This window comes from Microtus oregoni, unplaced genomic scaffold (genome assembly GCF_018167655.1).
Source record: "Microtus oregoni isolate MIOR12 unplaced genomic scaffold, Mior012 000022F_ref0000154, whole genome shotgun sequence".
NCBI classification, from domain to species: Eukaryota; Metazoa; Chordata; class Mammalia; order Rodentia; family Cricetidae; genus Microtus; species Microtus oregoni.
This window is the reverse complement of record NW_024543081.1, coordinates 23,812,427-23,829,461: the sequence shown is the minus strand read 5'-3', so window position 1 is coordinate 23,829,461 and position 17,035 is coordinate 23,812,427. Positions and strand designations below refer to the sequence as shown.

Below are 17,035 nucleotides of genomic sequence, written 5' to 3'. Positions count from 1 at the left end.
TTCCAAAATATTGTTTATAAATGTTTGTTTACATTTAAAGGGGGATATGCTATAGAGATTTGCATTTGATATACATACACATACACATATCTGCTCTTGATTAAGGTATTGTATTTGTGCAACTCATTTAAAAATGTAATGTATAATTAAGAAATACAGGTTAGTAGATAGTCATCTATAATAGTCAAGTTTGTAGTCAAGTTAGGTTTTCTAGATATAAAGAGATATATTTCAGTTAGGTATTCTTCAAATTGTTCAGAGACCTTCAGAATAAGACATTTAAAATTTTTTTAAGAAGTTAGGACTTTTTATGAAAATGAGACACATGTGCTCCTGACAGCACCAATCCACTTCAAGAGGATGATGGGCATCGAAGAGGTTCCTTATGAAGTTTGTAGCCATATGGGCAAGAAACTGTTCTTCCCTAGAATGATTAATGAACTGGACAAGCAGGACCCACAAGACTTCTGAACTTGCCTAACAGTGAGACAGTTCTTCAGGGTTCCTGATTCATGAAAGAGTCTGCCAGACATTCTACAGGATACAGAAGAAAGTGACTGACTGACAATTTAGGTGAAACTGACTTTGGTATTTCCCCTGCTTCATGGATACTACAGGCCAGCAGGCTGAAGATGGGTGCCCGCAATGTTACAAAAGAACTCTGGGTGACTGTCCAGGCAGTAACATGTCTCTGTCATTTCTAGAGTTTTGGAAGTTGCTTACAATGCACTTCCTGTTTACTTAGGTAACATTATAACCTTCTGGAGTCTTTGATGGAGTAGAAGGATAGATAGTTATAGTTATATTTTTCCTTAGTTATCACAAAAGATAAAGTAGATATAAATATTGCAACTATAATTCTTGCTTGATACCTGTTTTGTTATATGTAATTTTACTATGTTAAAGTTAAAACTTTCCTTTTTATTTTAAACAGAAAAGGGAAATTGGTGTAGGAAGTCCTTCTGCATATGTGTTGCTTTTATTTGTTAATGAATAAAGAAGCTGCTTTTGGCCAATGGTTTAACAGAATATAGCCAGGCTGGAAGAGATATATATAGAGAGAGTAGGTGGCATCAAGGAGATGCCACAGAGCCACCAAAGAAGAAAGACGCAAGCTGCCAGCTGGAACCTTGCTAGTCTCATGGTAAAATATAAAAAAAAAATAGAAATAGGTTAAGAGATAAGAGTGAGCTAGAAATATGCATAAGGTAATAGGTCAACAGTGATTTAATTAATACAGTTTCTGTGTGATTATTTCGGGTCTAAGTGGCCAGGAACATATAAGTGGCCTCCTACAACAGCCTGGAGAGCAAAGAAACATGGTGCTGGAATGCTTTATATACACAGTATTCCTTGGTTATACACAACGTTATGGGGACAGTTTGCAAAATGGGAATCGTGGCTAGCGGCACTGATGTGATTCTCATGCTGTGACTACAACAATGTCATTAATGCTCCTCTTTATTGAAAAATTAAACACTGACAAGAGTTAGAAAGTGGTAAAGGGGCATTCTGTCCAGAGCTTTATCTCAAACAGTGCAGAGACACAGAGGCAGGTGGAAGACAAAAGCAATGTAGTAAAATGCTAACACTGTCCAGGCTTGGAATAGAGGGTACATGGGGAAAGAGAGATGGGTTTCAATGCTCTCAACTTCTCTGCAAGAGAATTTTATGCAAAAATAAAAGACTAAGATGGAATATATTCGCAGGCCCAATGTTTCCCTCTGAGCATCTCAAGAGGTCAGTACAGAACAGTCTCCCCCGTCCTCTCCACTTCCATTACTCTTTCCAGCCTCCCTCAGGCCCCCAGATTATCTTTTACAAGTTCTCATAGCTCTAGCAATCCTCAGACACTTGAATTCTCACACCGTATCAGGAAAGAACAAAAGCATCAGGCAGCATCAAACAGGATATAGTGAACGTCTACCACTAGATATTCCTGTTCTGAAATTTGTTCAAATGTTTCTGTGTTCTATATCTCAGGCTTCAAATAGTTTGAAAGTTAGTTCTCAGGAAACTCTCTTTAGTATTAAAAACCATGTAAGGAAGTTGCCTAAGGAAAGGAAGCTCTTGCCAACAATAGCTTCCTACAGCAAACATCATAGGCAAAAAGGCTACAAACTCACCCCTTTGGTGTCAGGGGACAAATCTGGATGGAAAGCCCAAGGAGGTACTGCTGGTTGAAAAAAATAGACTTGACAAAGCCCAAGGCATCCTTATAGAAGCTACCCCAAGGCTAGAAAGTAAAGGAGGCCTTCTCACTGCTGGCAGTCCTTAAGGTGGGCCACAATGGGATAACGCACCATGTTTCTCAGAGTGGGTCTGCTTTCAGCATGTCTGCAAGCCTCCCACTGACAAGCTAGACACCGAGGACACCTGCTTCTTCCTGCAGCCAGTCCCTGGCGGCATGGTCTCTGACATCTAAAAAAGTCCTCAGTTGGTTTTTCTCAGTGGCTGCTAAGGCTCCTGGGTTTTTCCAGGGAAGTGAAGGAAATACTCTTCCAGCAATCCCTGCTTCTGTAGATTGTGGGGGTGACAAGTGGCAGGGCTGTCCCTAGAGCTGGCAAGAAAGCCCTCCTGCAGCAGGAGGAAGGATAATGCAGATACCTTAGCAGCACCTAAGAAACCAGTAAGTACCAGAAAGATGGAGTAGAAAACCAACAGGTCTGAAGGGAAGCTATTTCCTAAAATGCACTTGTAAATTTAAAGGACGTGTTGAGGGAGTAGCCCTAAACCCATATGCCAAGCTCTTCCACAGAGAAAAGAGAGAAAGGTGGCGGATGCCACCACCCTTCCCACCATACACAAGGAGGATACTACCTCTTCATCTCCATTTCCCTGGTGCTGCTCCGGAAACATGGAGTCTTCCTTCTGCTATCTGAATAGGTCACAGGATGTGGTTTGGGGTCAGCAAAAGTAATATACAAATCCTGCTTTGGTCACTGCTACTGGTAGCAGCATGTGACCCAAACTTTCTGTCCTTTGGGCTGTAAATCAAAAACAATATCCTATTATTAGAATTGCAGTTACAGTGGGAAAAGCAATAGCAACAGGGGTTGTATGTGCGCGCACACACACACACACACACACACACACACACCAAATTTTATCCTGGGTTTTTTGTTTTTCCATATAAAGTTGATTATTGTCTTCTCCAGATCTGTGAAGAATTTTGATGGGATTTTGATGGGGATTGCATTGAATCTATAGATTGCTTTTGGTAGAATTGCCATTTTTACTATGTTGATCCTCCCAATCCAAGAGCAAGGGAGATCCTTCCATTTTCTGGTGTCCTCTTCAATTTCTTTCTTCAAAGACTTAAAGTTCTTGTCAAATAGATCCTTCACTTCCTTGGTCAGAGTTACCCCAAGATATTTTATGCTATTTGTGGCTATCGTGAACGGACACACCAAATTTTAAAAAAAATAACCTCTTTGCTGTTGAAGAACACAGGTGCTGGATAGGAGAAACACCAGGGAAAGCTAGTGCCCAACTGTGAGAGTTGAGCAGCCTATGGGCTACTCTGGGCTCTCATGGCTGAATAAAATAGAGCAAACACAGCAGTGGATTCCAGGACAGATCAAGCGCCACATGCTGACTAGGCACAAGAACTTCCAAGGCCACAAGAGAACACTTCCCTGAGGAGCAATTACTGGTATCAGTGGACCACTTCACCTGATTGCATTCTTCAGCGCCCAGAGTTCTCAGAGAATGGTACACGCAGCTCTAAATTTACAGCAGTGCAAAGTGGGGCTCAAAAGTGTTCCAAGAACTGTCACACATGGACGCTGTCACACATGGACGCTGGATCACAAAGCCAGGTCTCCTGGCCTGTAAGATACTGTTATCTCCCAAGGTCTATGATCCCTCAGTAGTCAACCTAGCAAGAAGCAAAACTAGTGAGAAAGCCAGAAGCTGCCTGGGTAGATGGGGTGCAAAGACTATAAACAGAACCTTGGTAAATGTCTATCCTGAGAGACTAAAGGCTGCCCAGTAGCTCTGCCAATGGATGGCAGCTGGAGGCAGGGCAGGGTCAGGTAGTGCACATGTACAAAGACAACACATAGAGGCTAAGTGTTCAACTCTTGACTGTCCCAGAGAAGCACTGGCCATGCAGAGGCCACTTCATATCCTTCCCCTGCTAGGTCCCTCTAGATCGGTTTTTCAGCTCAGATATCACCCTGGAGGCTGATCACCTTCTGCATCCCCGAGAACCACCTGTGGACCACTGCACTACTCGCTGAACTTCAACACAGGACAGGGAATTGAAACTGCTGCTACCAGTCATGACAACACCGAACACTTCCTCACCCTATCCAGTCCTTCTCTCTGCCAATTCCTACCAGAGTCTGACATCTCAAATTCACTCATGATCTTCTGGGCCCAACAACTTGAGCAGGCCTACCTCTCCAGCTCTGCCATCTTCAGCAAGCAAATAATGGCAAAGCAACCACATTCTTTTTTTTTTTTAATGGGCATGGTAAAATAAGCATAGCATAAACTTTAGCATCAAACACTTTTAAGTGTCCAGGTCGGGACACTGGGTACATTCATCCTGGTGTGCAGACATCTCCAGAAATGTTTCATCTTCCCAAACAGAACAACTGTTCCCATCACAAACCATTCCTCATGTTCCCTCCTCCCAATCCTAACAACTACCACTAATCATTCACCAATCAGAAATAAAAAGCTTCAGGGACTCGAAAAACCAAAAAAAAAAAAAAAAAAAAAAAAAGCTTCAGGGATAAAAGTAGATATGTACTAAACATGCATAGATTTTTTTTTCCTTGTTACTAGTTCCTAGAAAAACATCAAATAGTTGATCTAGTTTGCTTCAATGTTACTGTAATAAATCACTGGCCAAAGCAAGTTGGGGGAGGAAGGGGCTTATTTGGCTTACAGGTTACAGTCTATCTAGCATCAGGGGAAGCCAAGGCAGGAACCTGTAGCAAAAACTGAAGCAAAGATCGTGGAAAAAATGTTGCTTACTGCTTGTTTCCATGGCTTACTCTTCTGTTGTACAACCCAGGACCACCCGCTCAGGGGCTGCACTGCCCACAGTGGGCTGAGTTCTCCCACATCAATCATTAATCAAGAAATGCACCCATGGAGAGGCCAATCTGATGGAGGCAGTTCCTCAATTAAGGTTCCTTCCTCCTAGGTGACTCTAGTCTGTGTCAAATTGACAGAGACTAGCCAGTTCACTACTTAATAGCATTAGCACTGTGTTAATTGTAAGCAATCTACACATGCTATAAAGCTTACAAAAGAATGTTTCTACAGCACATGCAAATACTGCACCATTTTATATCTGGTACTTGAGCGTGTACAGATTTTGATATCACTGAGGGTCGGTCTGGGAATCAATCTTGTTCATGGATACCAAAAGACAGATATGTCTTCATAATCTTCTGCCCATTTTAAAAATGTTTGTCTATATTCTGTATGTTGTGAGCTCCTTGAACACAGGCCCCTTGACCACATACATACACATACACACACACACACACACACACACACACACACACAGGGACAGAGAGACAGAGAGAGAAGACACATAAAGGGGTAATCATCTCCATAGAGTACTATGGAGGCAAAACTATGGGTTACTCAGAAGTTCAGGCCTCCAGTGCACTAGAAGCAGTCACTGGATACTGTAGATGTAAGTCACAAAACAATCCCACACCAGTTTGAAATTATGATTAATAAAAGGGTTATTTATTTAAGTGGAAAACTTACAGATCACTGTCCTGCAAGAGAGAGCAGAGGGCTACTGCTGCTTTTTAAAGCAAAAGAGACCACGCCCAGGTGGGCTGGTATCTTAAGACTATTGGCTGAAGGAGCGGAAGGAGCTCACGCAGCGGGATATTGGCGTGACAATTTGGCAGGCTCTATGGAAAGCCTTTAGCAGACTGGGCAACCTTCATGCAGTCATCCCTCCCAGCTCAAGCTTCTCCAGGTCACTAGGTCTAAAGAGAACTGAAGCCAAGCCAACTGGCCCAGGCGCCGATTCTGGAACTTGACAAGATTTCAGGGGAATATCTAGGATGAGCCTCTTCAGGGGGTTAGAGAGCCGACATGGATCTCATCCTGCTGAGCACCCTCTTCTGAAGCTCTCCCCGGAAAGAGCCTGGTGATTCCCAATTGCAGAGCAGAGACAATAAACCCACTGTTCTGAGCTTTTGTGAAAAGATGTGAAACACCTGGCTAAGCAGGTCTACGGAATGGTGATTATTACCAGGTCCATTTTACTTGCCATGACTGCATGATTTAATAAAGGCCGCTGTACCATGCACAGTGATTTACAATTTCAATTACACATCAGATTTCCAAGGATACTGTCAAAATCCCCAAGATGGGGAGAGGAAAGGAAGGGAAGCAAAAGACGGATGATAGCAGAGAATAAAGGGAATGCACTGAGTGCCTGACATTTTCCCCCACGGAACTTTTATACCACATGGCCCAGTGCTTTGCCCGGACCATTTTCACACGAGACCGTGACAGGACTTTAATATGAAATGTCCCCATAGGCTCGTGTGTTTGAACAGTTGGTCCCCAGCTGGTGGCACTGTTAAGAGAAGTTGTGGAACATCTGGACACAGGGACTAAATGACAGAAGACCACACACATGGTTGATAATGGAGGCCCTGTTTGGCCAACGTGTGTTTGCTTCCTGATCCACTGAGTTATAAATAGTAACACGCAAGCTCCTTAACCATGGACAGAAGCCCAGCTGCCATGCCTCTCTGCAAGAAACTAAGCCCTAAAATAAATCCTTCCCTGGGCTGCTTCTGTCAGTTAACTAGTCACAGCAGCAGCAGCAGCCAGGTCACTAAAATGTGTTGATGATGCTCAGCAGGATCTCTCCCCTGCTCACCTTCAGCAGGCTCACTTCAGGTCAGGACCCAGAGTCCAAGAGCCCCTGAAAGCTCCTAACAAGAAGCCACAGGTCAAAAATCATTGAACATGGCATTCTAGCCCAGAGTGTAGGAATACTCAATACAGCTTTGTTCACAGTGATTAAAAACTGGAAACATGCACTTGGCAGCATGCTTTAACCCCAGCACTGAGAGGGCAGAAGCAGAAGGATTCCTATGAGTTCAAGGCTAGCCTGGTCTACATAGTGAGTTCCAGGGCAGCAAACCTACACAGTGAGACCCTTTTCAAAAAACGAAAACAAGCAGACAAAAGAACTCAAACGTGGAAACATGAGAACAGCCCAGGTATTTATTAAGAGAGAAACATGCAAGCAAACCGTGGTGGTTTCCAGACACTAGAATACCATGAAGCAATAAAAAAATAAATAATAACAAAAAAAAAAACTAGATTTCTGAAACTTTAAGCTGTTTGTTTTTTTTAAAAAAAAAAAAGAGAGAGAGAGACAAAAGAATTATGTGACATCCTACAAAAGACAAATGTAATTTATGAAGACAAAGCTGGGGGATTTGGGGGTTGAAGGATAAAGACTGGGTGTGAAGGGGCAAAAGAGAACTTGCCTGGGGTAACTTTTAAAAAGTTTATGTATCATAGGGCTGAGGTATAACTGAGTACTGGCTATACAAAAGAGCCGCGTGCTTCTGTGTATTAAATCACAACTACAAAATGCCTCCTGCAAGGCACCAAAGAGCCCTTTCCAGGTCGGCAGGTCAGCAGACATTGTTATCCTGGTTCTCAAGGTTTTTATGCCAAACTCCCAACAGTACCCACTCCTCAATCTCTGTACCACAGGTCTTCAGTCCTAAATGCCCCTGCTCCAATCCCAATGCACAGAACACATCTGCTGTGATGTGAACAAAACTTCTCAAAAGAACTTGTACTGGCTATAAATGAAAGCAGAGACTGGCTGATTAGAATTTCAGCACTGCCAGATTGGAATGTTGCAGGTCCAGAAACTAATTACCTTACCTTGGGCTAAGTTCTGGCCCCGCCTTCCTTGACCCCCTACACACACACACACACACACACACACACACAAATACTTCGTCCCCCTACACACCACACACACATACACACTTTGCCCCCACTACACCACACACACACACACACACACACACACACACACCTCTGTCAGAACTAGAATCTGTGACCTTTTAGAATCTATTGACTTAGGCAACTAGCTGCTACCAATCCAAAAGCTCAGAATGTCAACAGATAGCTTTTGAGCCTATAGAAAAGACTCTCTCTTCTTGATAACCCGCCTCTCTGATGTACACACCACGTAGTCTAAACTTACTTTGATATATGACATTCTCTGTTCTGCAAAACTATGAAAACTTCATGAAACTCCTTCCGCATTGGAAGATGGAATTTGGAGCTACCAAATTCTGTACTCCCGGGCCAGGGTCATTCAAAATAACTCCAGAATAACTATCTCGTATTCCTTTAAAGATGAGAACTTTGGCTTTTGTGTCACACCTGTCTTGGCACCCATCCTTCCCTTTCTGGTGGGTACCTACCTATTCCCTCTGCAAGACCCAACTCCAGTACCCATGCTTCAAGAAGCCCTCCCAGAATCCTTCCATGGAGCCTACTGACATTGTCAATATTCAGGGCTCACATCCATCAAGGCTCCTTACACCTTTCCCTAAAATTAGTGCTTTTTCACTGCTAGGTCTATGTGACACCCTCAAGAGGGAGGGGCCCGGCCACAGTTGAGAAAACATCTGAGGGCTAGGGATCCCGCTGCTAAAGAGAAGAAACAGCCATGAGAAATGGTGGCAGCTCATCAAGGCCCATTGGCAGCAGTGAAGCAATATGGACACCAACAATCTGACCAGCTGGAGACCTCAAGAAAATGGGGCCCACGTGGTTGCAGACACCACAAGCTCCCTATGCTCCTTGGCTCCAGGTCCTTCCCCTCACTGGGGGGCAATGCTACCTTCCTACCCAGAGGGCCAGCAGCTCTGTCCACCATCCTCTGAAGTCAAGTCCCCACCTACTCATTTAGCCTCTGTCCAGACAGGTTGGAACACCAAGGCCAGAGTGTTGTAATGCCAGTTGTCTTCACAGAGTTAAAGGAATGAGAATACTCTAGACCAATGGGCAAGGATTCATCTGCATGTCACGTTTGTTGAACAACTAGTAAAGACAGCCCAAGCCAAGTCCACTGAGGCGTCCGTCAGCACGTGAATGAAGACAAGGTCTAATGAGCACATACAATGACGTGACTCTGCCTTCAAAAGGGGAGGAAACGTGGGACTGAAACAAGGACCTCACGGATGTATAGTGAACAGAGTGTGGTTTCCAGAAGCTGCAGGCATATGGGAGGCGGGGCATGAGCCAAGGGTGCAAAGCCTCTATTAGCAGGAGTAAATACGCTTTCGCTGTCTGTGTGATTTGCTACTTATCACAGGGACTAGCAGAAGCAATGTGTTTTTCACTTCAAAATCACTAAAAGAATACATTTCAAATGTTCTCATCTCGAGAAATGATCGACATTTGAGGTGACAGACTGGACTAAGTATGCACAGCTGTAATTGTCAACTTAGATTTTTTTAAGATTTTAAAATGAACAAAGACAAGTCCGCTACTCAACTTTAAGGCCCTGTTGTACATTAATATGCCAAGCATGATCTTTTCATAAGCAAATTAATTAGTCTTTATATCTTATGTTCTTTTTTTAAAAGCCAACTTCGAATCTACGATAGATTACTAGTATGTTCACTTTTCTTCACTCAAAAATTGCTTTTTTCGCTGGGCGGTGGTGGCACACGCCTTTAATCCCAGCACTCGGGAGGCAGAGGCCAGCGGATCTCTGTGAGTTCAAGGCCAGCCTGGTCTACAAGAGCTAGTTCCAGGACAGGAACCAAAAAGCTACGGAGAAACCCTGTCTCGAAAATCCCAAAAAAAAAAATGCTTTTTTTCTTTTTTAGAAAAAAAATTCATAATCATGCTTGGCGTGGTAGTGCATGCCTTCTGTCTCAAAAGAAAATCATAATCAAAATTTACCCCACCTTTCCATTCACAAACACTTCCCAAAACACGTGGATGGTGACAGTGTGTTGTTAATGAATGCCATCTGGAGTGCCACCAACATGCACAAAGTAGAGGCACAACATGTGGCCCTGCGCAAGTACAATTTAATGGCTGGGACCTCTGCCCTCGGTAAGCTCAGGAGCAGATCTCCTCAGCAAGGCCTGAGCTCTTACAAGCACTGTACTTACAGGTGACAGCCCCTGGAAGAAATACCTGCCCTTGGAAAGTTACACACAGAAAGCTGAACAGCATAAACAGGTGACAAGGGGCAAACATTACTCTAGGCTAAATCCTCCTCAATTAAACTGGCCCATCGTGATACAGAGGTTTTCAGAGGCAGCACACATAAAACATCCATGAAGAGGAAACGCAATTAGGAGAACCTGTTTAAGATACCAGATTCTGATGGGGCCTGGCCACAGCAGCCACTAAATTCTACTTAGGGACAGCTATGTCAATTACAAGGTGTGAGGAGAAAACAGAAACCTTTGCAACAGTAGAAACAAATGAGAGGCCATGAAAAGGAGACCAAGACAGAAAGCAGCTCTAACTGGGCCAATGACCACTGCACTGTTTGCCACCCAAAGTTGCCTTCCATCCCCTCATCTAGGGCTCAGCCTCTCCTAAGCTAAGGGACACCAAAACGGGAACTTTCCCAGAAAAGAGCTGCCCACGAGTTGACAGAAGTACAGTTTGTTCAAACTATGTCCGTCCTTGGTCATATAACAGATGCTCAGGGCTTGTTTTGTGTCTCTTTGACCTGTGTCCACTCTGCAGCACCAACAGACACTATTCTAGATGCTTCCACAGACAAAGTGACCGATTCTGAAGATAAGACAGGAAACAGGCAGTAGGGGAGGGTAAGCACTGGGGACTTGGTTTTTGTTTCTTAGGGACACGGGCTCCAGCAGCAAACCACATTGACAGGCAGGAGTAACCAGTCAGCTCCTACACTCTGTTCTTCAATATATCGTGGCCCCCACTAAAAGCCTGTCAGAGTTCCAGGGGACGGTGGCAAAGGCCAAGAAAGCATACAATTTACATTCTATCCCAAGCTGAAGATGTCTGATATCTTTAAGCCTCAGCTGCTAGGAATCTGACCTCCCTCAACTTTTCTGTTCTTCAGTAAATGACCAGCAATTAAGAGCAACCAGGAGAACTTAGCAGCGACCCCTGGAAGTCAGAGTCCAAGAGTCGAAATTGGTGTCAATCACACGCCAGGGACCCCGAAGCTCAAGATTAGGTCGGGGGAAAGGGGCATCAGGGGTTAAGTGAGAAGTCCACCCTTCCAATCAGTCCACCCAAAGAAGCTGCTTCTGGCTAGAATGCCAGAGGACTGACTTCATGGAGGGTGTTGACGGGGAGCCACTTCATTTAAGAGCATGGGGGCAATGTCCTGCAGAGCTGGACCAAAGACAGAAGGTAAATTATTCTTGCGTGACGCAGGATCATCCAAGGTAACGCCAATCTCCCTCATTTAATGCTTCAAGGGTCACTAGGAAACTTCCCCTGAGAAGGCTGCCCTACAAAACGTCCTGGCGAAGAACACAGAGTCGATAAGAAGGAATCTACGAAGGTCACGCAGCCAAACAGCTGGAGGTAACGGGATTCGAACACCTCTCCAACTAGGCGTCTGCAGCTCGGGAGACCGCCCTGGCACCGCCCCACTGCCCTGGAGACGGCCCGCACGCGCTCTCCCTGCACTCCCCTCACTTGCCCTCCACTAGTTCCCTCTTTTTCTTTCCTCTGCGGCAGGATAAAACCAGCGACTGAACGTGGGCCGCAGAGCACTGCGACGTCCGCGCTCCGCCCGTCCGCGGATCCCTCCGCCGCCCCGAGCCTGCGCGCGGCCTCCCCACAGCACACCACGAGTGGTTTCCCGCGCCGCGCCGCGCCCCACCCCCACCCCGTCGCGCCCCAACCCCCATCCCGGCTCACCTGCCGCCGGCGTCTCCATGGCAACGCCCCCACGGCGGAGGGAAAAAAAAGCCTCGGGCTCTCCCCGGCTCCCTCCCGGGCCAAGCGAGAAGGCCGGACACCCTGAGGAAACTTCGCTCTTTATTTTTTAATTTTTTTAGGGAAAGAGCCGGAGAGGTTATGGCGAATCTGCGGCATCCAACATGGCGGATGGAGTCTTCGACCTCCTCCCCTACGGGGATCCGACGCCTGCGTAGCGACGTCCGCCACGGGCACCGCCCTCGGCACCCAAGGCGCACTGCGCATGCTTGGGGCTGGCGGAAGCGCCCGCGTCCGCTCCCGGCGGCCCCCGCGGTGTTTTGAGCCACGCCCGGGAAGGGACCTGGTGATCCCGGAACGTGGGCGCGGGTGTTTGGGAAGGTCCTGAATCCGCCACCGTGGGGCGACGGCCGCCGGGGACGAGCGGGCAGGCTGGTGCGCTTTTTCGCGCGCTAGCTTTGCCTGGGCTCAGTTCCCTAACTTGCACGTAGGGTTGGCTGCAGCTTGCAGCCGCGAGGTCGTCCCCGAGACGCCCTGCCTAGGTGTGGCTGGCACCGGTTGGCTGGGCGTGCCGTCTCACGTGAGGGTGCGGCTCCTCGCCAGGTCTCCGGAAGAGCCCGGTTGGACGTGTGCAGGCCTGGCAACATCGTTTCCTTAGCCGCTTAGTGACCGCCTTTCCATTTTTTCGTATTAAGAGATTAGACCCCCTCCCCGCCCCCTCTGCAAGCTGTAGGAAGTGTCTGTCCCAAATAACTTTAGTAGAATCTATTCCTACTAACATCGAAGTCGCTTATCTCTATCTAGGTCACCCCTTTAGCATTCCAAACTGGGAATGAGTTTAAATTGGCGAGTAAACATGTATATAATAGTAACAATCTCAGTTGTTGCTAGCAAAGCTGACTTTTTAGATATAATTTAACTTTAAGCATTGTAAAGAAAATGCCACACATAGAGAAGACAAAAATATTAATTTAAAAAATCAAAAGCGGGACGGAAATGACTGGAGGCTGAGAAACACTGACTTTTTACAGTGCCCCTGAAATATTGTTTTCAGGAATAACCCTTCCGTGCTATTGAACTTGAAATATTCACCAGACAGCCTTAGGCTCCTGCTAGTACCCTCAGAGGTCCGGGTCTTGTGTTGCTTACTCCCTCCCCACATCCAGGTTCCTCTGTCTCTACCTGTTTGCACTGCCCTCTCTGCCATGGAATGAATTTGCTGAGCAGAGAGAGTGGTGTAGCAAAGGCCCCTGAGTCTTTTAAATCTGTGTCTTTCCACCACAGGTTGCATTAGTAATACTGTTGAATGGACTCATTCTTTTTGTTCATCGCTTATTTTTTTTTAACCATTGAAGTGCCTTTGAGCACTGAGCGTTAGGATGGCTGGTACATGGTCTGTTCTTTCTTCTGTTAAGTACATGTTCCAAAACATCTGTCTCCTTTATATCCTTGGACAGGTGAGAAAAGGACAGGTGTTCAAGAGGGTTATGTAGCATTCTGAGGTCACACAGCCAGCCTATGATGTGTGTGGACCCACCTCTCCATGCCCCTTGGTTTTCACACTTTACCACGTGACCTTCCAGAACGTGCTAGTTTACCCAATAGGCACATTATGAGGAGAATCATGAAGTAGTTCCTTCACCCCTACTAAATTCTTCCTCCCAGGAGTCTGGGAGGTGGGGGAGACAGCAATGTCTTCATTTGAGAATGAATTGTCCAAATGTTGCACGGGTGTGCTTTCCTTTTTAGAACTACAAATATTTCCAATAACTTCCGTGGGGAATCAATTTCTGTCTAAAATGGGAGTTGTTCTGGTTGCTGCTGACAATATCGGTTTTCTGCTGGGCTGCCTTTCTTAAAGCAGCATTGAAATGTTATTTATGGATTAGCAGGTGGTTCGATTGCTCCTGAATGTAGTGACCAAAACAAGTTTGGAAATGAAGCAATTTAAAATAAATCTCAAAATTCAATTGCTTCAGAAGATAAAAGCCAAATTTTAAAAGGAAACCGGACTGCTGATGATGGTCTTTGGGGTTTGGCTCCGATTTTCTCCATTATTCCTTCCTTAAATCTACTACTTTATTCAGAAAAGACTTACTAGACATCCGTTCTCTAGAACTGGGTTGGCCGTAGGCAGCCAGAAATTAATAAGGGAAGGTAGGGAACCCAGTTTGGGGAGTGGAGACATGAACCAACAGCTGGCTCCTGGCCTTCCTGCATGATTTACACATTTTATTGGGGGGGGGGGGGTTAAGTGTGCACACTAAAGCCAGAGGCTGGCTTTAGGTCTCTTCCTGTTTGACTGTCCACCTGTTTTAGAGATAGGGTCTCTTGCTGAACCCGAAGCTCATTGTTTGGCTAGACTGGCTGGGCCAGTGAACCCCTAGGATCCTCCTGTCTCTCTGCACTAAGATTTCAAGCCCATTCCACACCTAGCTTTTTAATGTGGGTATTGGGTGTAATGGATTAATTAAATTCTGCAGATCCCCAGCGGCTGCAGCAGCAAAAACACTGCAGGTCCCCAAGTGGCGACAACAGTGGGCAGCGGGACCCGAGAGCAGCCAGTCCCAGCCAGAGACAGCAAAGTTCCCTAAGTGGCTGCAGCAGACCACAAGGAGAGATAGATGGGCAGGCCACGAGATCACCCCGCAGGTCGGATGGTCCCTAGCAGGGAACCACACAGCGGGCAAGAGACAGACAGATAGGCACACCATGCAGAGTAAGGGTGGATATTTATTCAGTGGGTTATGGAATGGAAGGGGGAAAAGGAGAAGAGCAGAGAGGCAGAGAGAGAGAGAAACAGAAGGGGGAAGGGGAGAAGGGAGAAGCACCTTTCAGAGGGAGATGGAAAAGGAACTCAGGCTGCAAGCAGGAAGGAAGATCTGCCTCGGTTGTCCTGGGAGGGAGTGGGTGTGGCTTGTCTCTTAAAGAGACAGGACAGACCATTTATTACATTGGGGAGCCAAACTCAGGGTCTCATGCTTATGCAAAGGCACTTGACTCACTCAGCCTTGTCCTCAGCTCTGACTGACATTTTGGTCTTTGCCTTTCTAGATGCCTTCGATTAAGAGAGAAACGGTCGTAGAATTACATGTAAATCACTGAGAAAGAATAGTGTTCTGCCTTACAGGGTAGCTCAGGAAGAAATTTGTGTCAAATCTATGGACATGAGATGGTATTTAGCTACATGGGAAATATAGTTGACTATTTGTTTCAAGTTAATAATTATATTAATAGCTGTTAAATGTATTTATATGAAAACACAGTTTATGAACATAATTTTATAAGGCACTGATTGAAAGTTTTGATAAAGGATACATATGACCTTAATATATGGGTTTTGAGACACACAGCTATTAAAAGCCAAAGAGAGAAAGAAGAGTGTGGGAAGTAGAATGAGCAATTAAGAAAAGTGAGAGACCCTCCAAGAATGGGGGGTCCAATATTGGAAGTAGACTCTTGGTCTGTTTTACTTCATCTAGGGTAATTTTTGTTGGTGTTTTATATTTATTTACTTAGAGGAGGGCTATACCATTTGTGTATGTGGAGGAAGAGTAGACCATTTGAGGATGTTTTCTCCTTCTACTGTGTGGGTTCTAGAACTCAAAGCTCAGATCATTAAGTTCACTAGCAAGCACCTTTACCAACTGAGGCATCCCTCCAGGCTTGTTACTGGATTTTATAGAATAACAAAAACTGGACAGAGACTGAGGCATTCTCAGAGTGGTTAATTCTCTAAACTGTAATGGACTATACCTATAAAGGTCCCATATGCTCTCTATATGTCTCCTTGACCCAACCAGGCAGTTGATCACGTGCTGCTGTCTGTTAGGAGTCGTTGGAACCCTTCTCTGTCCATCTCTGATTCCATCTTTGACCTTGACTGTCTGCTAGCTGTTAGTCACTAGCCAGTGTTCCTGCCGTTCAATTTTGCAGTTGTCTCAAGTACTGTCAGTTATACATAGCTCTCTTGTCTTTCATTTAAGCGGGCAGCTGTAGCTTTTCCATGACAGGGAGTTAGCTCTATCCCAGCTACTAGATCTATCCCAATCTTTCCTGGCTGCCTCATCTTTAGCTCTTTGTGTATAGCATGGTCTGCAGTCTCTGCTGAGGTGAGAACAGGCTTGCTAGTAGCCATCCTTATCATTCAGTTTGTTAGAATTGGCTGTTTTAGAAACAAGGACATTTGAAAAGACAGCAATGCCCCAGGTGTGTTTCTCAAGGGTTCAGAGTGGCCTGCTGTCACTGGCCCTGAGCCCTGTCCTTCCTCTTATCCAGCTAGGTTATCTCTTACCAGGACAGGCCCTCTTACCTTCAGGGCTCCAAACTGTCGTTTTAACCCTTCATCTTCTTTTGTGCCCAACCTGTTCTCACTGCAACATGTGTGAGCATCATGGAGTTATCACAATGGGCCCTTTGCCCTCGCTCCGTACAGAGAGCAACTCCTGTCTCAAGAGCATTGGGAGAACTTGTCCCTGGATCTTGTTGACGTGTAGTGATTGAACTTGGTCTGAAGCAGAACTAGTCAGCAAACACAAGCTTCTATTTAAATCCCGTTGGAACTGGGTGGAGTAGCACAAGCCTAGAATTCCAACTACTCAGGAGGCTGAGGTAATGGTATCAAATGTTCACAGCTATCCTGGGCAATGAAGCAAAACATTGTCTCAAAAGAAAGAAGAAAGGGAGGGAGAGTAGCTGGGTCTATAGTTCAGTGGTCTAGCATTATCCTGGTAAGTACCAGGCCCAGGATTCTATCCCCAATTCAAGAAAGCAGGAGTCACCTTGAAGGACTCTTCTAAGAATCTATCAGCCAGTGTCCCAGAGGCTGTGAATTTAATTCACCTGGGAAGAAGATAATCCTCTTTGGGGTCTAATAAGTGCACTTCTGGAAAAGTACAAAAATGAGTTTTGCAGAGATAAAGGAGCAGGCCAGATGAACAGCAGTGCTTCTTACAGACTTAGGTTTGCACGGGAGAAAGACGAGTTTTCTTAACTTGCCCAAAGCCTGGAGGAGCAGGTTACATTCGATTTGGTCGAAATAGGATCCTTTGACTGTAAATATTTAAGACTATGTGATCTATGAGGTTTTAACTTTTGTCTCATC

The 17,035-nt window shown here is 45.5% G+C and overlaps 1 protein-coding gene across 3 annotated transcripts in view; it reads right to left on the bottom strand.

Moving 5' to 3' along the window:
* Nucleotides 1-12,075, bottom strand: part of Zfat (zinc finger and AT-hook domain containing) — a 162,333-nt gene extending 150,258 nt beyond the window's left edge. For all 3 annotated transcript variants that reach the window (XM_041672577.1, XM_041672579.1, XM_041672578.1), the window contains exon 1: nt 11,914-12,075. In XM_041672577.1, the coding sequence (XP_041528511.1) occupies nt 11,914-11,932 (19 nt within the window). In that variant the 5' untranslated portion in view covers nt 11,933-12,075. The remainder of the gene's footprint in view (nt 1-11,913) is intronic.
* Nucleotides 12,076-17,035: the final 4,960 nt, after the last annotated feature.